The following is a 24,635-nucleotide window of genomic DNA, read 5'->3' on the forward strand; positions in this document are numbered from 1 at the left end:
CCAAACTTGTCTACCTATATTTTCTACCCATTGGTCTTTGTTTTATCCTGTGGAGCTTATCTTCTTTGATCTGATAGTTCTCAAAATATTTAAAGAGAGCTATCATTCCTACTGTCTTCTTTTTTTCCAGGCAGACATCCCTATATCCTCCAAATAGTTTTCACATATTTTCCACACTATTCCAGTGATTTTAAAGTGTGATGGCTAGACTGATCACAATACTCAAGATGTGAACTAACTACTGTAGAATATCTGCCAAGATCTTGGAACTGTATATCTATTAATATAGCCTAAGATTGTGCTAACTTTTTTTTGCACCTACATCACATCACTAACTTAAGCTTGAGCTTGAATTAAAACACATAGGTCAGGGCTGGCCCCATGGATGAATGGTTAAAGTTCACACGCTCTGCTTCGGCAGCCCAGGGTTTCGCCAGTTCGGATCTTGATGACAGACACGGCACTGCTTGTCAGGCCATGCTGTGGCGGCGTCCCACATAGCACAACCAGAAGGACTTACAACTAGCATTTACAACTGTGTACTGAGGGGCTTTGGGAAGAAGAAGAAGGAAAAAAAAAAAGAAGAAGAAGACTGGCAACAGATATTAGCTCAGGTGCCAATCTTTAAAAAGAAAAATAGGTCTTTTTCACATGAACTGCTATCAAGCCAAATGTACCTCTGTCACAGTGTAATACATAGACAGCTGTTCTCTTAAATTTCAGATTCTTATAGCCTTAGAGAGGTTAAGTAACAGCCCAAGGTCATAGAGCAAGTTGGTAGAAGAGTTAAGATGTAAGACCAAGACATGCTGGACTTCATATCAGTTTTTTAGTAGTTGCATTAAAGTAACCCACAAAAGGATATTAACATTAAAAGGCAAGACAAGAGGCTGGCCCGGTGGCGCAGTGGTTAAGCTCGTACGTTCCTCTTCGGTGGCCCAGGGTTTGCCAGTTCGGATCCCGGGTGCGGACATGGCACCACTTGGCAAGCCATGCTGTGGTAGGCATCCCACATATAAAGCAGAGGAAGATGGGCACAGATGTTAGCTCAGAGCCAGTCTTCCCCAGCCAAAAGAGGAGGATTGGCAGCAGATGTTAGCTTAGGGCTAATCTTCCTCAAAAAAAAAATAAAGAAGGCAAGACAAAATTACCAAAGGAGGGATCACTGTTTTACATAATCAACCTAATTTGTAGGGTAGAGAGCATTAGACTGGAAGTCAGAAAATGTTGGTTCTTGTGTCAGATCTTCAACTAACTCACATCCTCTTTCTGAAACTCAGTTTCATCATTTAAAAATAAGAAAGAATTAAATAAAACCTAAATAAATGGGAATACATCCCCTATTCATGGATCAGAACACTTAATATTATGAAGATAGCAATACTCCTCAAATTGATCTACAGACTCAACACTATCCCTATCAAAATCCCAGCTGGCTTCTTTGCATAAATTGGCAAGCTTATCCTAAAATTCACACAGAAATGCAAGAGACCCAGAATAGCCAAAATAATCTTGAAAAATAACAAAGTTGGAGGACTTATACTTTCTAATTTCAAATCATTACAGTAGATACATAGCTACTGTAATCAAGACAGTGTGGTGTTGGCATAAGGACAAACATATAGATCAATGGAATAGAATCAAGAGTGCAGAATAAACTCTCACATTTATGATCAACTGATTTTTGACAAGGGTGCCAAGACCATTCAATGGGGAAAGAATAGTCTTTTCAACAAATGGTGCTGTGACAACTAGATAGCCACATGCAAAAGAATGAAGTTGGACCCATACCTCACATCATACCCAATAATTAACTTGAAATGGATCACAAACCTAAATCTAAGAGGTAAAACTATAAAAATCTTATATATGGAGAAATAGAGCCCTCATACACTACTGGTGGGAGTGAAAAATGGTGCAGCCACTGTGGAAAAGAGGCAGTTTCACAAACGGCTAAACATAGAAGTACCCTGTTATTCAGCAATTCTACTCCTAGGTATATATCCAAGAGAAATAAAAACATGTACACAAAAAAATCTGCACATGAATGTTCACAGTAGAATTATTCATAATAGCCCAAAATTGGAAACAAGTCAAATATTCATCAATGGATGAATGGATAAACAAAATGTGGTATATCCATACAGTGGAAAATTATTTGTGAAAAGATGAAGTATTAATACATGCTACACCACAGATGAATCTTGAAAACATGCTAAGAAGCTAATCACAAAAGACCACTTATCGTATGATTTCATTTATATGAAATATCCAGAATAGGCAAATCTATAGAGACAGAGGTAGATTAATGGTGGCTAGGGCTGAGGTCAGGAGGAATGGAGAGTGACTGCTAATGGGTTAGAGATTTCCTTTCGGGGTGATGAAAATGTTTTAAACTTAGATTGTAATGAAGGTACACAATTCTGTGAATACACTGAAACCACATTGTACCTTTTAAATGTGAATTTTATAGCATATGAATCATAACTCAATAAAGATGTCAAAAAATAAAAATAAGAGGATTATACTAGATGATTTTTAAAGCCTCTTTCATTGCTAAAATTACATAATTACACAGAACAAACTCATCACAGCTTACATTTTGTCAACTGAAAATGCACACCTAACTGCACAGTAACAAAAGGAGGAAACTCACAAGCCAAACAGAGGTAAAGTACAACTTTGAACAGTGATAGCAGCAGACTTTTAGAAAACATCAGCAAACAACTCAGAACAATCACAAATGAAAACTCAGGCTCTTTTTAGGCAAATATTTTAGGCAGACTATGAATGTAACAGTCACAAACAGAAACAGGTATTTCAAGTAGGGGCTATTGCCGTAAATAAATGACAGATATTACATGCAGTGGTTAAAAATGATGTTTAGTTATATATCAGTCTTTCCAACCTCATCCACCCCCACACAGATACCAATCACCATTAGTAACATTACCTTCAGATATAAGAGACAGATTAAAAAAAAAAAGGTCAAATATAATATCCTATGAAAGGCCAATGACACTTGACTTTCTTCTAATAGGTTACATCTCATCACTTTTGCATTTGCCTATACAACGTGCCCCACTGTGAGGCTCTGGTCACTATGATACCTACTGACTCTGCTTGGTAGGAAAGCACTTTGAAAAGGTCCCTCTCTACAGCAATCTTCTGCATAGCCATGTGGGCCTCAGTGGAGCTCCTCTGCATTAATCTGACATATAATTGCTCCAGACCCTGGAAATAAAACCACAATACAATGTAATGATGAAAATAACCACAACTTTTACTAATAATTGCCACGGCTAAATATCAATGGTAACTTACAGCAATGGCAACTTGAAAAAATTCATCAGCGGTCACAGCATTGCCAACATCCAGCCACCCTTTTCCTGTTTTCATATTCATCTGGAAGAGAGAAGTCAGAAAATAATTTTTAAAAATTCACACCTCCTCCAAACTGATCAAGGAGAGTATTGGAGAAAATATTTAAGCCTGTGTCCATATTCAGCAGTATAATCCACAGAAAACAAAAAAGTTACAGCATTTATTAGATTTTTGTGTTCTGCTCTGAACTCCATAATTCAAGAGAAATGGTCTTAAGAAAATCAATAATAAAAAATTAATAGACTTGAGGGGGCCAGCCCATGGCCAAGTGCTTAAGTTTGTGCACTCCACTTCAGTGGCCCAGGGTCACCGGGTCGGATCCTGGGCACAGACATGGTGCTGCTCATCAGCCCATGCTGAGGCAGCGTCCCACATGCCACAACTAGAAGGACCCACAACTAAAATATACAATATACTATGTACTGGGGGGATTGGGGGAGAAAAAGCAGAAAAAAAATTAATAGACTTGAAAACACATCTTCGAAGGAAATATTAAAAGAAAACATTGGAATAATTTAGATAGGAAGAGAAAGGTCTGAAAAATTAATGCTTCACATACTTGAAGAAAGTTATATGATAAGCATTAGACTATAAGTCAACACACCTGGGTTCTAGTTTTTAATTACATCTCTAATAAAATTTTTATTAACCCAATAAATGTTTATTAATTATCCTTTACATGCCAGGCACCCTGAAGAAGCTCACAGAATTGTAATTAACAGACATCTAAATAAATAGCTGATATGTAATATGCACAAAAGCTATGGAAGCAAACAAGGCCTGAATTGAGATGAAGGATTGAGCACACACCACAGTCATCCCTTCTATGATAAATTCCTAGAAATGATGTGCATACTATAAATTTTATATACTATAAATCCCTAGAAATGATATATGTGATATCACATATAGTGAAATATATCATATGATCATATGATATATATGATATATATATCATTTCTAGAGATTTATACATATTCTCTAGAAATAAGAGAAAATATACGCATATTTTTCTTATACAGTAAGCATCCTGGAAAACAAGGGACATTTTCAGTTGACCTGAAATTATGAGGAAGCTCTGAGAAACAGACAGCAAATGGGATGAGGCAAAAACCCACATCTCAAAATGCACAAAAATGCAAAATGTGGAAACATTATGGACGTGAACAATAGGAGTATCAGGCAGTTGGCTTCTCCCTAAGAGGGAACCCCCAGGAGTTCCCCCTGGACTCCTGTCCCAGGAAGGAACAATGAGTACAATCACTTAGGCTGGAGAAAAATAGGGTTCCAATTGGCTGACAACACAGGTCAATGCAAAACATCCAGTCCTTTCTCTCCATCAGTCACTGGATTCAGTTTATTTACTATAACCTAGTATATAGTTTGACACAGCATTCACAGAAGACTATCAAGAAATCTCAAATAAAATATGAGCAAGAATCACCAAATAATTGAGGGAAACCAATACCATGAAAGGACAGGACATCACACTCAACAAACAGAAGAATACCTGAGGAAATAGAATTAAGAGAGCTAGCAGATGGAAACAAAGAGAAATACCATTGTTATCCACAGAATTAAATAGTAGTCACAAGAAATAAAATGCTCCTTCTACTTTTCATTCTTTGAAATCAATGAAGCCAAAAATGCAAATGTTATTAAAGGTGACAGGAGTTGTAAGGTTAAAGGTAAGGAAAGGTAGAGAGAACAGTAAAGGTACCAATATCCTCAGAGTGAAAAGTAAAGATATATGCTCCAAAACTGATGGAGAAAGAAATAAAAATTTAAATATGTTATTTAAAGTTTTAAAACATAACTATCAGATAAATTAAAAATAGTACAATATAACTAACAAAAACTGAAAGGGGATGTAGGGGGAGGTAATATAAGATAATATGTCTTCATCTATCATAGCAGAAAAAAATAGATCACATATAAAGCTGATAAATCAAGATGGAATAATCATTATTATGGGCTGAATTGTGTCTCCCCAAAATTCATATGTTGAAGCCCTAACTCCCATTACCTCAGAATGGACTGTACTTTAACAAGGTGATGAAGTTAAAATGAGACAAATAGGGTGGGTCCTAATCCAATCTGACTGGTGTCCTTATAAGAGGAAATTTGGGTACACAAAGGGACACCAGGGATGTGCACACACAGAGGAAAGGCCATATGAGGACACAGCAAGAAGGCAGACATCTGCAACTGAAAAAGAAAGGCCTCAGAAGAAACCAAATATGCCAACACTTTGATCTTGGACTTGTAGCTTCCAGAATTGTGAGAAAATAAACGTCTGTTGTTTAGCCCATTCAGTCTGTAGTATTTTGTCGTGGGAGTCCTAGCAAACCAACACAGTGACATAAGCATATGATTAAGACACGTGGAGGTAACTATGAGAAGTGAAAATAGAAATGGTTACAAGTAATAGCCTTAAAACAGGAAAAGATGTATGCACAAGGCAATTCACTGCAGAATCCGAATGTCCATCGAAGAGGGCTGGCTGAATATAATAAGGTACATGCACCAATTGAATATTATGTAGCTATGAAAAAAAGAATAATATCTCTATATACTGCTATGAAGTGATCTCTAGGCTATAAAGTTAAATGGGGTAAAAAAAAAAAAGGTGGAGAAAAGTATATATATGGAATGCTACCATTTATCTAAGAACCTTGAAGGAGGGAGGGGGAGATATGAATATATACCTGTTTCCTTATATTTAAAAACCAAAACAATAAACAATAAAATAAACAAAATAGTTATCTAGAGGGGAAGGAAGGAAACAGGGTGGAGAAGACAGAGATAGAAGCTAGACTTATCTGAATATACTCCGTTTAGTGGGTTTGACTTTGGAACCATGTAAATATTTTACATAATAATAAAACAAAATTCAACCAAAATGTGGGGAAAAAAGCAATCACTAAAAATCAAAAACAAATAGAAACAAATGAACCTAACTATGTATCAAGTCAATAGTTTAATCACAGAGAAAGGAATTATTTCAAGTAATTTTAAACAATATTTTAATAATATTAAAACAATATTTTGACTGTATATTCCCAGTGAGATATATCCCAAGAATAAAAGAAGTGCAAAAAAATTCTTAAACAATTTTTAGAAATCATTCCTAGTAATAATATTGATATTTATATATTCCAAAACTATTATAAATATACAATTTTTAGGATAAAACAAATTATTCATTATATTAATGTTGTTAGGCACCAAGATTGTTAGCACCTGTGTAAATTAATACAGGGAAACCTCATTTAAAATGGAGGTGGGGGGCTGGCCTGGTGGCGCAGCAGTTAAGTTCGCACGTTCTGCTTCGGCGGCCCGGGGTTCACCAGTTCGGATCCCGGGTGCAGACATGGCACCGCTTGGCAAGCCATGCTATGGCAGGTGTCCCATGTATAAAGTAGAGGAAGATGGGCACGGATTTTAGCTTAGGGCCAGTCTTCCTCAGCAAAAAGAGGAGGATTGGCAGCAGATGTTAGCTCTGGGCTAATCTTCCTCAAAAAAAAATAAAATAAAATAAAATAAAATGGAGTCAGGAAGCCAAAAGAGGGAGCTCCCATGCAGTACCACTCAAGGTCAATTACAGAAAAGATAGTCAATTATATACCCCAACTGGAAAGAAGTCTTCAATAGGAAAGAACTGTCAATCACAGCAAGAAATGTACATTGTATCCTTAACAGAAATCAAATACCCCAGTAACTTAGCCAATGAGAACTCATCACCTTCCTTAACTCTTGCTTTGCTCCAATGGACTTTCATTCAAAACAACATTTCTCCATTTCCTCCTTTTTCCCCATAGAAAAACATTCCTCTCCTTTGATTGTTGGACTTGCCTATGGCTTTTGCCATAGCATCTTGGTCCTGAATTCCAATTCTTTGGTTTTTCCCACATAAACTTGTTTTGCTGGTAAAGTAACTAGCTGTTTTATTTTTAAGGTCAAACACCAGAGAAAAAAGACACAAATATAAAATCAAGAAGCCAAGTGAAACCCTATAATCCTAAATATCACTTGGAAATACCAGTATGAACTCATTACGTATTTTCTCTTATTAAAAAAATATGTATTTCATAGCTCTGTCCACTAAAAAGGTTTAGAAACAATAACTGATGCAAGAGCAATAACAACTTGTCATGTCCAGATTGTGGTTTCTAAATAACATTTTCCACCTAAAGGAAACAGGGCTCCTTGGAAGAATGGCTGATTCCAGGTCTAGGGCAGGAACTATACAAGATGAGCCTGGATATCTTGTCATACGAGAAATCAAAGATTACTGGGGTCATGTCAGAAGGACTCAAAATCACTTAAAGAGGTTCCTTCTGGCCAAAGATAGGACATTGTGCTTCAATAAGAACAATAACTACAATGGATTGAAGTTCATTACATATATTAAAATCCATGAGTTCACAATGATACTTTTTTTGAAAGCTTGCTTGGTCATCATTTAAGGATGTTAGAGAACCAACTCATTATTCTGCAAACTACTAAATAAAGAGAAAGAATCAAGACTGTCTTTCTTGTAAAAGTATACTTCAGAGTAACCAAATAGTTGATGAGGGAAAGTTTCTCTCTTTTCCAGTTAATAAACAAAGAAGGAATACAGAATTAGAATATGCAAACCCCTACAGAAATAATGGATCTAGGGACAATCATCAAAGGGCACTAACACAACAAAAATGACAAGCAGACATTAGTGCCTCCTGATGGAAGTACACCATACCACCCATGAATTATTCTTGACAAAGGTGAACCTGAATCAAATCAAGCTTCTAAATCTACCTACCAGTTTATAGGAAAAACAGGGGACTATATTAAATGACACAATGAGGATCCAGTCATCAGAATCCAAAATTTAGGAAACTCTATAGAACAAACAACCTGGTTTCTTCAGCAAATAAAGTTGTTCAACAGATTGAAAAAAAGGAAGGGGAAACATATAGATTAAAAGAGACATATAAACAAAATAACAAGGTGTGGACTTTCTTTAATCCTGATTCTAAAGAACCAACTGGAGAGAGGAGGAGCAAGCAAGTAGGCGGGGTGGGGTGGGGGAGACTGGATATTTGATGATTTGGGAAAATCTTTGGCAAATTTTATCAGGTGTGATAACGGCTATTGAGTTTGTTTGAATAAAAGAATACCTTGCCTTTTAGAGACACATACTGAAATATTTATGGACAAAATGATGTATTTTGAATTTGTGTCAAAATAATCATGGGGCCGGGGTTTTTCTGTTGGAGGAGATATAGAAGACACAAGAGTGGTCATGAGTTGATGATTACTCTAGTTGGGTGATGGATAAATGAGGAAATCACAGTACTATCAGCTATTTTGTGTGTACATTTGGGCTTCTTAAAAAATATTGTTTTCAAACACTAGGAGAAATATTTTCCACTAAAAAAACATACTTGCTTCTAGGGAGGAAAACAGGGAGTAGGAAGGGATGGAGCAGAGAAATATTACTTTGTATTACTTTCATTACATTTCATAAATCTTGAATTATAAGTTTAATATTTAGTCCACTGAATCACTGTAATAACAACTATAGTACTACTGAGACTTTTCATTGTAACAGATATAATTATCATAAAAGGAACATGGACCCCCTTTCAGGTTTACCCTAACTTCAACCATCTTCACAGGAGTAACAACTTTCTCAGTGCATCTGCACTTTCTCCTCATTTAATTAGGACTTACCAAAATCTGTTTTTGAATAGCTTCTTCTGAAACAGCTGAGTCTTCACACATACACACCAACTTGCAAGCAACATGCCGTACTGCAAAACAGTAATTAGACACCCATAAACACAAAACATTCATTCTATTTTTATAATACATCTATAAAGAGAAAAGAAGAGTGAAATTAAGCCAGTTTTATTGTTAAAAACAAGAATTTTAAAGGCCTTTTTAAAAAGTCAATTATCAAAAGTAAATGACCTGAAAATTATCAGATAAATCAATCGCTTAATGCTCCAGTCAGACAGATAACTAATTTTCAAATTTTAATTTCTGCAAGCCTTAAATCCCAAAGACTCACTGAAGATACCTGGTTCCACATAATGCTCTTGTATGTACCATGCTGGCAGCAAAATAACTCTAAGTAGAACCGGAATCTAAAGTTATTCAACACCTGACGACTTCTGAACATCAGGATAGGTTTAGGTTATTCTCCTAAAATGTAAAACTTTCTAAATATATTGTTTTCTGTAGATGACATAAAAGTTCTTAGAAAATACAGATATCTTCATTATATGGTTAATTTCCCCTGAAAATAGGAAAGTTTGAATAATTGTAACCTCTTTAATTGTGTAGTTTCTTTCATCATAAAACACATCCAATTTTTTTAAAGATGACTCCACATATAACTGAACCAGTTGCCTTGATGTGGGATCTCAGCTGCCATTCTATCTATGCTAATACCATTTTTAATTAATATTTTGTTGAAAAAGAGAAGATGTGCCCAGCTGAAATTACAGCATAATTGAGATAGTCAGATTTTTATTACCCATCATGAAGTAAAATCTATTCATCTCTTAGAAAGTTAATTTGTTTCTGAAAGAAAACTTTCGGTAAACTAATTTCAAATCAGGAGCCAGCCCTGTGGCAGAGTGGTTAAGTTCATTAGGCTCTGCTTTGATGGCCCAGGTTCATGGGTTCAAATCCTGGGCATGGACCTACACCACTCACCAGCCATGCTGTGGGAGCGACCCACATATAAAGTGGAGGAAGATTGCCATAGATGTTAGCTCAGGGCTAATCTTTCTCAAGCAAAAAAAAAAAAGAGGAAGATTGGCAACAGATGTTAGCTCAAGGCTACTCTTCCTCAGCAAAAAAACCCAATAATTTCAAATCATATATTTACATTGTCATGCATTTCCGGTTTTAAAAACATTTCCTTTGTTTTTCCAAAGCTCACTAATTCTGGAGTATTCTCAAGGACCCTGATCTCTCAATTATTTCCCCTCTCCAAAGATATCTTCAGTACCTTTCCTCTCAGTTTACTCCTTCCCCTCTACCTTCAAACATATCCATCTCCTTTCCTTGAAAAAAATTAACTAACCCCACTGTGCTTCAAGGTTCTATCCCATTTCTCCCCTTCCCTTCATTGCCAAACTTCTTGAACTGAATGGTCTATCTACTGCCTCTATTTTCTTGCTACTCATCTCCTTAAGCCCCTGCAATCTGTTGTGCATCCCTACCACTTTACTAAAACTGTACTCCCAAAGATCAACTTCCTTGACTTCTTAGCAACATTTCACAATGATCATAACCTTTTTGAAAAACACTACTTCCTTGGCCTCACACTATTCTGGTTCAGCAGTGAAAGTGTGCCTCTGTGGGAAATGTCTTAGTCTAAGAACTTTGTCTGCTCTCATCCCCACATCCTTGATCCCACTGTTTATATAAGCCTTCAGGCCAAAGGCAGCTGAAGCTGAGGCAGAACGATACTTCAGTATTAAGCTGTTTTGTTTTTGTTGCTGTTGCTCTGTCCTTGTCTTCTCATCAGCCTATCCTTGGCCCTTCTATATTATAAACATCTTGGTTAGGTGCTTGCTGACTGACTCCTTACATGGGCCTTTCTCTGCTCCATCAGCGCCCACAGCTTGATATTTGAATTGACTTTAGGCAACACATAGTGTTGCGTCCTCTGGCATTTGCGAATTCTTTATTTTTATTGTTTCTTTAGCATTAACTCATTCCTTCCAAGATCCTCAAGCATAATGTATGCCTGGTATTTCTGTTCTGGAGCCTTACCTGGTCCCTTTCACCTACTGCCAACCATAAGATGGTGTGACAACCCTATAGGGAGCATGTACTCAATAAATGGGTAGTGAGACTCTAGAATGTTTTGACTGTCCCTTTTGGTCTCCTATCCTTGTTCTTTTTCTTCCCAGTCCTTAACTGGAAAAGTCAAGTTACAATCTCACTACTCTGTTCTCTCAACACCATTGGTTCTTAAAATTTAGTGTGCGTGAGAATTCTTGAGAAATGTTTTCAAATTATAGACATGCCCAGGTTTCACCCTAATCCTAAAAAATCAAAATCTCCAACGGTGGGCCTGGGCATCTGTAGTTTAATAGGCTCCACAGGCGATTCTTATTTATACCAATATTTAAGAACCATTGCTCTTTATATTCACCCTCAGAGAACTCAACTACTCTTGTGGCTTCAACGATCACCTCCATGTGAATAACTACCAAATCTATAGGCAGCCTGACCTTTCTTATAAGTTCTTGTTACCTCAAATGCAACAGGTCTAAAACTAAAATTTACAAGTAATTTCTCTACTTCTGGCTTTCCTATTTCTGTTCATCGTTCCATAATTCTTTCCAATAACAAACAAACTGTAGTTTACAAATCTTGATGACTTTTTTCATCACATAACATAATCCAGGCACACTGAATTTGTTTTTAGGGAGACAAAATATCTTCCAATCAACATATTTTTGGAATAAAACTCTTTTAAATCAGAGGCCTCCTGCACCAAAGCCTGTATTCCACTGTATCTTAAAAGTACTATACACATAATAAGCACTAAAATATCTGATTCAGAACTGCTCCATGAACACACTCGGTACATTGGGAGAGGTCCTAGGGCTGCAGCTCCCACTTAATCTCCCAAATCCCTGCTATTTGGCAAGCAGTGAAAAACAGCCAGAGCAATGTTTCTTGATATGCAGAATGGTAGGAGTTTAGAATTAATGCATTTTATTATCACACAGTTCACATGTGTACTAAGTTTTTCCCACAGATAAATTTCTAGTTCTTCCCTCCCCATAACTACAGGATCTAAGTCTCCTAGGAGCAGTAATATCAACATTTATCTGAGAGTTAAAGAGATAGAACTGTTCTCTAAACATCCTGATAGAGGAGTAGACTAATAAGTAAGTATATTACTAACTATATTAACCACTAATTACTCCATATCTACACTGAAGTTGTATACAGTTTGGTTTATATTCATAAAAATAAATACTTAGTAATAAATTCTATTTGTTGCATACACACAAAATTCATTTGTCTTTACAAAGCCAAGCAGTCAAGAGATTCACTTTTTGGTTTGCTGCCTCAATGTATCCTTTCATGAGGCAATATGCTTTCCATAAATGTATTAACTGTCACTATCTTTGTTGGGAATCAGTAACCAGCACTCTAGACCCTGCCCATTTAGCTAAAGCACTAGAACTTTGCCAGAGAGAACCACATTTAATGCATCCAAGCAGATGAGTTTGGTTTGGAGTTCTTGATTTGTTTTTCCTCTTCTCCTTGCTTGCTCTTGCAGGAAGGAAAAAACATCTAATTTTTCTCAGTAACTCAGTCCAATGCTCATCACTTCACCTCATGAGGAAACTATTCTTTACAGATGTTTAAATCTAAATCCCTCACATAGCAACATTTTTCACTCTATTATTAATGGAAAGAGGAAACTACTATTTGATGGTCCTTTAGAATCCTGAAGTTTCTGATCATCTCTTCTCCAGGGAAAATAATCTGTGTCTTTTAACATTTCCTCAAGTTCTCATTTTCCCACTCTTTAATCATCTTTGTTGTTCACCAGCAGACTATTTCTTGCAGTGACACTTTTAAACTTTTATTAATAAGGAGCTAACCTCTGAAAAATCCTAAAACGGAAGGGGGCTGTTTGCTTGAGAAACCACTGCACGTGGTTTGCTTTGTTTAGTTTTCTCTTAACAACTCTCCATCTAAGAACTGGTCAAAATATTATTTACACTGCAGGAACACAACCTAATGTAATATAAGAATACTCCTCATAATATGAGTCACAAAACGTATACATACATTTAGCTTTCTGCTCTTCACTTATAACCAAACCTACTCTCCTGGTAACTGCCCAGTTCCACAGGTTTACTGCCATTTCTTCAACCTGGACAAAAGAAAACATTTTCTTAGCCAGTTAAAATACTGCCTACCTCCAACAATATTTTCTTTCTTGCATGTTTTATGTTTATGTGATTATTGTGGGTTATTTACAGGGCCTCCATAATCTAGTCCCATTGTACCTTTCCTCCCAAAAACTTACCCACTGTTAGAGTAATTATTTCACTGTCCCATGAACACAGCTTGTTCATTATTCTCTATACACCTTTATTCATATTGTTGGCTTTACCTGATATATCTCCTCCCATTGTCTTTATGTAACTCAAATCCAGTTCAGTCTCACCAGGAACATCCACGAAGCTTTCAGCAACCACTACAGCCTACATTGATCTCTCTCTTCTTTGAATTCTTATATTCATTAAGTTTCACATAATTGAGCAATTAATTATGTTACTTTGTATCATTTATTCTTTAATTGTTTTAGCTGTTATTCTTATTTCCCAACTAGGCTCCTTTATACCAAAGATCATATCTCATGCAACTTATGTAGCACTTGTAGTTCCTGCCAAAGTGCTAAATAAAGAATACATATTCAAATAACAAGATTTGCTGTTTTATTGTGTTTTGTTCCAGGGACCATGGAGCAATGTTTCTAGTAGCTTCTTTTGGGGTTTATCTTTCTATCAGGTGGAACCTAGTCAACTGGACGCAAAAATAAATCAAGCTCATAGTGTCTCAAGGATAAAATGGAGACACAAAACATGTGTAATTTAGGACAGGTTGGTTTCTGGCAAGAGACCTCTGCAGGCAATTATTGGTCCTGAGTGGTACTATTGCCTGAGACCAATACAGCATAGCTCTGGCCTAAATCTCCCAGGGTGCTATGGTGATTATGATAGAAGCTATATACCATTATCTTATAATAAACATATTGGTAGTAATATAACTGAGAGGAATACTAACTGGATAAACAAACAAAAACCAGTTTATGTACAATGATGGTGCACAATTGTATTTTAGTTTCAATTATTTTCTCCAGTGCCACTTTTCTCACCTACAATTCCACATTTTTCTGATGAGCTCCCCTTTAAACAGATTATTTATTTAGCATAGCTGTCATTTCACTAACTATTCCAGGGCTAATTCTCACGCTCATCTCCATCACTCTCACATGGTATCTCCATGCCACAGTTGACCTAATGATGACTTTCATACAAAGTATTATTTGATTTGTTTCATCAAAAATACATGGAGTTAATACTTGACTCCACATTCCCCAGAAGAACAAACAGTATTGAGGGGGGAAAATAAACACCCAGAGTAAAATAACTCAAAGAAGCTGTCATTTTCGGTATTTTGGAAAGTAATTTGACAATATGTAAAAAGAACCAAAAAATGTTTACATGTTTCAACACAGTATTGTTTTTCTGAGACTCTGTCCTATGGAACTAATCCAAAATGTGGAGAAGATAATCTTTTTTTTCCTGTTTGAGAAATAATTGACATACATCACTATATAAGTTTAAGATATAAGTGTAAGGCATAGAGCATGATGGTTTGATTTACATATATGGTCAAATGATTACCACAATAGGTTCAGCTTAACATCCATCTTCTCATATAGGCACAAGAAAAATAAAAGAAAGAAAAAAGGAAAAAGTTTTTTCCTTGTGATGAGAATTCTTAGAATTTATTCTCTTAAACTTCCCTATATATTATACAGCAGTTTTCACTATAGTCATCATGCTGTATATTACATCCCTAATACTTATTTCTTATAACCGGAAGCTTGTACCACCTTCTTCCAATTCTCCCTTCCCTAATCCTCCACCTCTGGTAACCACCAGTCTGATCTCCTTTTCTATGAGTTTCATTTGTGGAGGGAGGAGGGGGGTGTTTTTTAGATTCCACATTTAAGTGAGATCATACAGTATTTCTCTTTCTCTATCTGACTTATTTCACTTAGCATAGTGCCTTCAAGGTTTATCCATGTTTTCACAAATGGTAGGATTCACTGATTTTTTATGGTTGAATAATATTCCATTGTGTGTGTGTATATAAATATATATACACATGTGGTATATATATACACATATATATATACCACAACTTCTTTATCAACTTGTCCATTGATGGCCATTTAGGTTGTTGCCAAGTCGTGGGTATTGGAAATAATGCTTCTATGAACATGAGGGTGCAGATATCTTTTCAAGTTAGCATTTTCATTCCTTTGGATATACTCCCAGAAGTGGAATGGCTGGATCATACGGTAGTTTCATTTTTAATTTTTTGAGGATCTGGAGGGGATAATCTTTGCACTTTATAGTGTTCCTCATATCATTATTTACAATAGTGAAAAATTAGGAACAATATAAATATCCAATAATAAAGAAATACATAGATAAATTATGATAAATTCACTAGATAGAATATTATTCAGTCATTTAAAATAGTGGTCATGGAAACTGTTTTAACATGGGAAATTGTTTATTATGTCTCTAGCGAAAAAAGTAAGATATAAAATTGTATGTACAAAAATGTTTACATATGTAAATTTTAACTCAACAACGATCTGTAATAAAATACTGGACTTCAGGTAATGATATACATGCTGGAGCATTTAGGGGTGAAGTGTATTGATTTCTGCAACTCACTTTGAGATGCACCCAAAAAATAGGATAGATGGATATGTGATAAAGCAAATACAGTAAAATGTTAACAACTGTAGAATTTAAGTGGCTGTTATATTGATGCCCAAAGCAAAATAATCTCATCTTTTCTGTTTGAAAAGTTCTATAATAAAAATATTAGGAAAAGAGAAGAAATTGCCTTTTATGATGCCACAAATATTACATGTACACTGCAATTATGGCTATATAAATTTTAAACATGGAAATTATTAAAGAAAATACATTAAAATGAGTCTATGTAGTAATATTAGAGTGGTGTGATTATGGGCATTTTCTCCTTCATTTTTCAAACTTCATGTAATGTTATATTACTTTATGATTTAAATAATTTTTTGTATTTTTCCATATTGTGTTAGAAAGAAAAGAATAAGATTAATTATGACTATAAACACTTCATATTCGCAAAATGCAGCTTTATTCAATAAATACGTATTGAGCACCTAATATGTGGCAGGTTTTGTGCTAAGTTTATATAAATGTGTAATGATAAGCACAGTAAGTATATGCAACAGAAGTAAATAATATTCAAAGATTGGCTTTCTAGAAAGAAAATAAATTCAAGTCACTTCCAAAACCAAGCAGATATTTTTGTAAAATAGGACTAGACTCTCCCCTGAACCTCATAATCTCTTTTCACTAACAACTAAGCACAGTAAAGAGGTTATAATCTAAAAAGAGACATACATATAAAAGAATACACTAAAAACTTTAGATTTAATTAACAAGTTCAGCAACATTACAGGATATAAGATCAATACACAAAAATAAATTGTATTTCTATAACTAGCAATGAATAATCTGAAAATTAAATTACGAAAACAATTCCATCTACAATAACATCAAAAGAAATAAAATATATAGGAATAAATTTAACAAAAAAGAGCAAAACTTACATTCCAAAGCTAAAAACATTGTTGAAAAACATTAAAGAAAACTTAACAAACAGAACGATATACCAATTTCATGGATCAGAAGACTTAATTTTGTCAAGATGGCAATACTCCCCAAATTGATCTAAAGATTTAAGGCAATACCCATCAAAATTCCAGCTAGCTTCTTTTCAGAAATCAACAAGTTGATCCTAAAATCCATGTGGAAATTAAAATAACCCAGAATACTCAAAACAATCTTGAAAAACAAGAACAAAGTTGGAGGACTCACACTTCCCAATTTCAAAAGTTACTACAAAGCTACAGTAATCAAGACAGTGTGGTACTTGCATAAAGATAGACATAGAGACCAGTGGAATAGAATTGGGAGTCCAGAAATAAACCTTCACAGTTATGGTCAATTGAATTTCGACAAAGGTGCTAACACAAATGTAACGGAGAAAGAATAGACTTTTCAACAAATGCACTAGGACAACTTGATATCCACATGCAAAAGAATGAAGTTGATCCCTTCCTCACACCATATGTAAAAATAAAATCAAAATGGGTGATAAACCTAAAGGCAAGAAATAAAACTATAAAACTCTTAGAAGAAAAAAATAACAAAATGGCAATAAGTACATATTTATCAATAGCTACTTTAAATATCAATGGACTAAATGCTCCAATCAAAAGACAGAGAGTAGCTGAATGGATAAAAAAAACAAGACCCATACATACACTGCATACAAGAGACACACTTCAGACCTAAAGACACTCACAAACTGAAAGTGAAGGGATGGAAAAAGACACTCTGTGCCAAGGGAAACAAAAAGAAAGCTGGAGTAGCAATACTTATACCAGACAAAATAGACTTCAAAACAAAAACTGTAACAAGAGACAAAGAAGGGTCCTACATAATGATAAAGGGAACAATCCAACAAGAGGACATAGCACATCTATGCACCCAACATAGGAGTACCTAAATATATAAAGCAATTATTAACAGACATAAAAAGAAAAATTGACAATAACAAAATCATAGTAGGGGACTTCAACACTCTGCTTACATCAATGGATAGATCATCCAAACAGAAGATCAATAAGGAGACATTGGCCTTAAATGGCACATGATACCAGATGGACTTAGTAGATATAGACAGAACATTCCATCCAAAAACCACAGAATACACATTCTTTTCAAATGCACATGGAACATTCTCCAGGATAGATTATATATTAGGCCACAAAACAAGTCTCACTAAATTTATGAAGACTGAAATAATACCAAGCATCTTTTCTGACCATAACGCTACAAAACTAGAAATCGATACAAGAAGAAAACTAGAAAAGCCCCAAATACCTGGAGATTAAACAAAATGCTACTAAACAACAATTGGGTCAAAGAAAAAATCAAAGGAGAAATTAAAAAATCCCTGGAGACAAACTAGAATGAAAATATGACACACAAAATTTATGGGATACAATAAAAGTGGTTCTAAGACACAAGTTTATAGCAATACAGGTCTACCTCAACAAACAAGAAAATTTTCAAATTAACACTCTAACAGTGCACCTAAAGGAACTAGGAAAAGAAAACAAACAAAGCCCAAAATCAGTAGAAGGAAGGAAACAGTAAAAATCAGAGTGGAAATAAATGACATAGAGACTAAAAAAAAAAAATAGAAAAAGTCAATGAAATGAACAGCTGGTTCTTTGAAAAGATAAACAAAATTGACAAACATTTAGCTAGACTCACCAAGAAAAAAAGAGAGAAAGCTCAACTAAATAAAATCAGAAATGAAAGAGGAGAAATTACAATGGACACCTCAGAAATACAGAAGATTATAAGAGATTTCTATGAAAAGCTATACACCAACAAACTGGATAATCTAGAAGAAATGGATAAATTCTTAAAATCATACAATCCCCAAAACTGAATCAAGAAAAAATAGAAAATCTGAATAGACTGATCACTAGTAAGGAGATCGAAACAGTAATGAAAAAGCAAGAGTCCAGGACCAGATGGCTTCCTTGGTGAACTTTACCAAACATTCAAAGAAGACTTAATACCTATCCTTCTCAAACTCTTCCAAAAAACTGAAGAGAAGGGGATGCTTCCTAACTCATTTCTATGAGGCCAACATTACCCTGATACCAAAACCACACGAGGACAACACAAAAAAAGAAAACTACAGGCCAATATCACTGATGAACATCCATGCAAAAATCATCAACAAAATACTACCAAATCAAATACAACAATACATTAAAAAGATGATACATCATGATCAAGTAGGATTTATTCCAGGGATGCGGGGATGGTTCAATATCCACAAATGAATCAACATGATACACCACATTAACAAAATGAAGAATAAAAACCACATGATCATCTCAATAGATGTAGAGAAAGCATTTGACAAGATATAGCATCCAATTATGACAAAAACTTTGAATAAATGGGTATAGAAGGAAAGTACCTCAACATAATAAAGGCCATTTATGACAAACCCAAAGCTAACATCATACTCAACAGTGAAAAACTGAAAGCCATCCCTCTAAGAACAGGAAGAAGACAAGGATGCCCACTTTCGCCAATCTTATTTAACATAGTATTGGAAGTCCTAACAAGAGCAATCAGGCAAGAAAAAGAAATAAAAGGAATCCAAATTGGAAAGGAAGAAGTAAAACTGTCACTATTTGCAAATTGCATGATTTTATATATAGAAAACCCTAAAGAGATCCACAAAAAACTATTATAAATAATAAACGAATATAGCAAAGTTGCAGGGTACAAAATCAACATACAAAAATCAGTTGCATTTCTATACACTAACAAGAAAATACCAGAAAAAGAAATTAAGAATACAATCCCATTTACAATTGTAAGAAAAAGAATAAAATACCTAGGAATAAATATAACCAAAGAAGTGAAACACCTGTACAGTGAAAACTATAAAACACTGTTGAAAGAAATCAAAGAAGACACAAAGAAATGGAAAAATATTCCATGCTCATGGATTGGACAAATTAACATAGTTAAAATGTCCATACTTTCTAAAGCAATCTACAGATTCAACGCAATCCCCATCAGAATCCTAATGACATTTTTCACAGAAATAGAACAAAGAATCCTAAAACTTACATGAAACAACAAAAGACCCAGAATAGCCAAAGGAATCCTGAGAAAAAAGAACAAAGCGGGAGGTATCATACTATTTTCAAAATGTACTCCAAAGCTGGGGCCAGCCCGGTGATGTAGTGGTTAAGTTCAAGTGCTCCACTTCAGCAGCCTGGGGTTGGCGGGTTCGGATCCCAGGTGCAGACCTACATACCACTTGTCAAGCCATGCTGTGGCAGCATCCCACATGCAAAATAGAGGAAGACTGGCATAAATATTAGCTCAGCGATAATCTTCCTCAAGCAAAAAGAGGAAGATTGGCAACAGATGTTAGCCAGGGCCAATATTCCTCACCAAAAAACATATATATGTATATGTTTTTGGAAAAATGTTTGGAAACATATATATATATATATATATATGTACACACTACGAAGCTATAGTAATCAGAACAGCATCGTACTGGCACAAAAACAGACACACAGATAGATCAATGGAACAGAATCGAGAGCCCAGAAATAAACCCACACATCTACAGACAGCTCATTTTGGACAAAGGAGCCACGAACATATTATGGAAAAAAGAAAGTCTCTTCAATAAATGGTGTTGGGGAAAACGGACAGCCACACGCAAAAGATTGAAAGTAGACCATTATCTTACACCATACACAGAAATTAACTGAAAATGGATTATAGACTTGAATGTAAGACCTGAAACCATAAAACTTCTAGAAGAAAACATAGGCAGTCCACTCTTTGACATCAGTCTTAGCAGTATCTTTTTGAATACCATGTCTGACCAGGCAAGGGAAATAGTAGAAAAAATAAACAAATGGGACTACATCAAACTAAAAAGCCTGCACAGCAAAGGAAACCGGCAACAAAATGAAAAGACAACCTAACAACTGGGAGAAAGTACTTGCAAATCATATATCTGATAAGGAGCTAACATCCAAAATATATAAAGAATTCATATAACTCAACAACAAAAAATGGGCAAAGGATCTGAACATTTTTCCAAAGAAGTCATACAGATGGTCAACAGGTACACGAAAAGATGTTCATCATTAATTATTAGGGAAATGCAAATCAAAACTTCAATGAACTATCACCTCACTCCCATTAGAATGGCTATTATTATATCATGATGTACACTTGAAATTTATATAATGTTATAAACCAATGTTACCTCATTAAAAAATTAAATAAATAAATGCTTTTCTAGGAATAAAGAAAAAAATAAAACAATTAAGATGGTAAATTTTATGCACATTTTGCCATAATTAAAAATAAAACAAACACAATGAGATACCACTTCACACCCATTAGGATGACTATAATCAAAAAGACAGATGATAACAAGTACTGGTGAGGATGTAGAAAAACTGGATCCCTCATACACTGCTGGTGGGGATGTAAAACAGTGCACTCACTCTGGAAAACAATCCAGCAGTTCCTCAAAAGTTTAAACAAAGTTACCATATGACCCAGCAATTTCACTCATAGGTATGTACCTAAGAGAAATAAAAACCTAAATGCCTGTACATGAATGCTCGTAGCAGAATTATTCATAATAGCTGAAAAATGTAAACAATCCAAATGCCCATCAACAGATGAATGGATATACAAAATGTGGTACATCCAAAGAATGGAATATTATTCGGCCATAAAAAAGGAATGAAGTACAGATATATGCTACTACATGGAAGAACCTTGAAAACATGATGCAAAGTGAAAGAAGTCAGTCACAAAAGATCACACATTGTATGATCCCATTTATATAAAATTTCCAGAATAGGCAAATCCATAGAGACAGAAAGTAGATTAGAGGTTGTCTACAGTTAAGGGAGAGGGGAAATAATGGAGAGTGCTTGTGAATAGGTGTAAGACTTCTTTTTGGTGTGATGAAAATATTCTAAAATTGTGGTGATGGGTGCACAACTCTGTGAAACTAAAAATTATTGAATTGTACACTTGAAATGGGTAAATTACATGCTACATGAATTATATCTAAATAAAGCTATTATATACATAAAAAAGAGGGACAGATATTTACAATTAACTTTCTTCTCATCTTTCCATATGTGCAGTCACCAAAATGGAAGGATTTGCCCAAGGTAAACATTCCCAAAAATGTTTCAGAACCTCAAGGCAACTTGCAAATTAAGTGACAAGTCTTCATTTAAATATTAGAAAAAATACCCCCCCAAAAGCACCCCTGAAGACTTATATTCAATTGAGTTCCCCACTACCAGGTAGTTTCTTAGTTTGCTGCAAAGAGAAGGAAAAGAGAACCATTATTTAGTGACTAACTACTATGTACCCAGGACCTTATATATGTTATTTTGTTTACTATTCACAACAACACTAGGAGGCTAGTTGTATTATTCTCCTTTAACAAATGAGAAAATTGAAGCTTAGAGAGGTTAAAGAGTAAATATTAAGCTTGAGCACATACTTTTCCATTGGTTTCTAAAACTCTATTTTCCCTAAATGTGCCATGAGGCTTGAAAATCCAAAAATAGATTTTCTATGTATTTAGCAATGGCTAATCATGAAAACTATTTTTTTACTTATATATTAATTAAAATGATGAATCATCAAAATTTATCATAAACAAAATTATTTTTATACCAACCTGAGCATCCTGCATTTCAGCCATAGACTCCCTGTTGATATTTGCTATGTCCATGAAGAGTCTATCAATGGCCTCATGTATGCTAGGTGAATTACCTTTTACAATCAGGTTTTCAATAATTTCTGAAATAAGAATGGATGAGAAAAATAGTGTGAACTATCACCATCAGCTAAAAGTAGCAAATCATTTTGAAATCTGTTCCCAGACCTTTGGTCAAATGACTACAGCATGAAGAAACTTGAATGATACTTAGAGCAAAACCAAACTGGAGACAAAGTTTCTCTTAGCTAAAGGTAGAGTACAATTTTCATATAAAATTTGTATTCCCAGGGAGTCCCTTGTTTAGAACTTAATCATCATTACTCATTCTCAGAAAGCAAAATGCACTGACTTCACAAATAGTAATGTTACTATAGTACGTCTTAAAACTACAAAATAAAACTTAACAATGTCTTCAAAACTACAAAATTCTGAAGGGAGACTTAGATATGTGCCCTGTAAAACTGAAATACTTATTAAGACTTTCAAGCATTAGAGAGACATAGCTAACTTATGCTGGCTCTGAAGTCTTGACTACTTTGTGAGAAAAAAATGCCACGCCCAATTAGCGACAACATTAACTTGTTATTGAATCCGTACAAATGATGTCACCATTTTCTAAACAGTCTGAGCTCCAGACTCCACATAGCTGAATCTTACTAGGGCGTGGAATTCCTTAAAACCCAAGCATGACGCAGAATCATAATTGATGCCTTTCATATTATCAAAAATGAAGCTTTTCCAAACTCATGTAACAGAGTTCTCCATAACCTACACGTCTCTAATTTCTTGCAACATTTCTGAGCATAAACTAGCAAGAATATCGTTAATATTTATAACAATACTATAAGAGTAGCTTTTGAAAGATTTTTTAAGCTGCTACAATAAACAGATTCTTTAACCTGCTACAATAAATAATAAATCTGCTAAATGAAAATTTTCAGTTAAACATCAGAAGATAGAGTCACAAAAAGACTTCACAAAGCAAATTATGTTCAAATGTACTCAAAATATTTCTTTAAAGCTCATGGAATCTTTAGTACCCACTACATGAGCAGAGGTATTAGGGAAAATATACCATACATATTTTGCACACCTCAGGTGATAAGATATACATGAAAAGAAAAACCTCTAGCTTCCTTATTCCCATAAATTAGTTAATGGAAAGACTAATATTAATTATCTTTGATTCCGCTAAGATTAGGTAAGTATTAGCCTGAGAGGCAAATATATTACAGCACTTGCTCAAAATATTGATAAGCGAATTAGAAAAGTTTAGAATAGGAGAAAATATTTGCAAACCATATATCTGATAAGAGGTTAATATCCAAAATATATTTTAAAGAACTCATACAACTCAACAATAAAAAAACAAGCAATCCAATTAAAAAATGGACAGAGGATCTGAATAGACATTTTTCCCAAGAAGACATATAGATGGCCAACAGGCACATGAAAAGATGCTTAACATCACTAATCATCAGGGAAATGCAAATCAAAACCATAATGTGAGACCACCTCACACCTGTTAGAATGGCTACAATCAGAAAGACAAGAAATAAGTGTTGGTGAGGATGCGGAGAAAAGAGAACCCTTGTACACTGTTAGTGGGAATGTAAATTGGTGCAGCCACTATGAAAAAGAGTATGGAGGTTCCTCAAAAAATTAAAAATAGAACTACCATATGATCCAGCAATTCCACTTCTAAGTATTGATCTGAAAAAAACGAAAACACTAACTCGAGGGGGCTGGCCCTTAGCAGCTAAGTTCAGCGTGCTCTGCTTCAGTGGCCCGGGTTCAGTTCCCAGGCACAGACCTACACCACTCATCAGTGGCCATGGTGTGGCGGTGACCCACATACAAAACAGAGGAAGACTGGCACAGATGTCAGCTCAGGGTGAATCTTCCTCAAGCAAAAAGAGGAAGATTGGCAACAGATGTTAGTTCAGGGCAAATCTTCCTCAGCAAAAAAAAAAACAACAAAAAAACCACTAATTTGAAAAGATACATGTACCCTGTGTTCATTGCAG

The 24,635-nt window shown here is 35.0% G+C and overlaps 1 protein-coding gene across 1 annotated transcript in view; it reads right to left on the bottom strand.

Moving 5' to 3' along the window:
• TEX11 (testis expressed 11) overlaps positions 1-24,635 on the bottom strand; it is a 371,261-nt gene that overhangs the window by 332,553 nt on the left and 14,073 nt on the right. The window contains exons 3-7 of the mRNA XM_044764084.2: positions 22,567-22,688; positions 13,207-13,291; positions 9,103-9,182; positions 3,325-3,405; positions 3,115-3,234 (exon numbers count right to left, since the gene is read on the bottom strand). Coding sequence (XP_044620019.1) covers positions 3,115-3,234; positions 3,325-3,405; positions 9,103-9,182; positions 13,207-13,291; positions 22,567-22,688 — 488 coding nt within the window. The remainder of the gene's footprint in view (positions 1-3,114; positions 3,235-3,324; positions 3,406-9,102; positions 9,183-13,206; positions 13,292-22,566; positions 22,689-24,635) is intronic.

Source organism: Equus asinus, chromosome X (assembly GCF_041296235.1).
Source record: "Equus asinus isolate D_3611 breed Donkey chromosome X, EquAss-T2T_v2, whole genome shotgun sequence".
Lineage (NCBI taxonomy): Eukaryota > Metazoa > Chordata > Mammalia > Perissodactyla > Equidae > Equus > Equus asinus.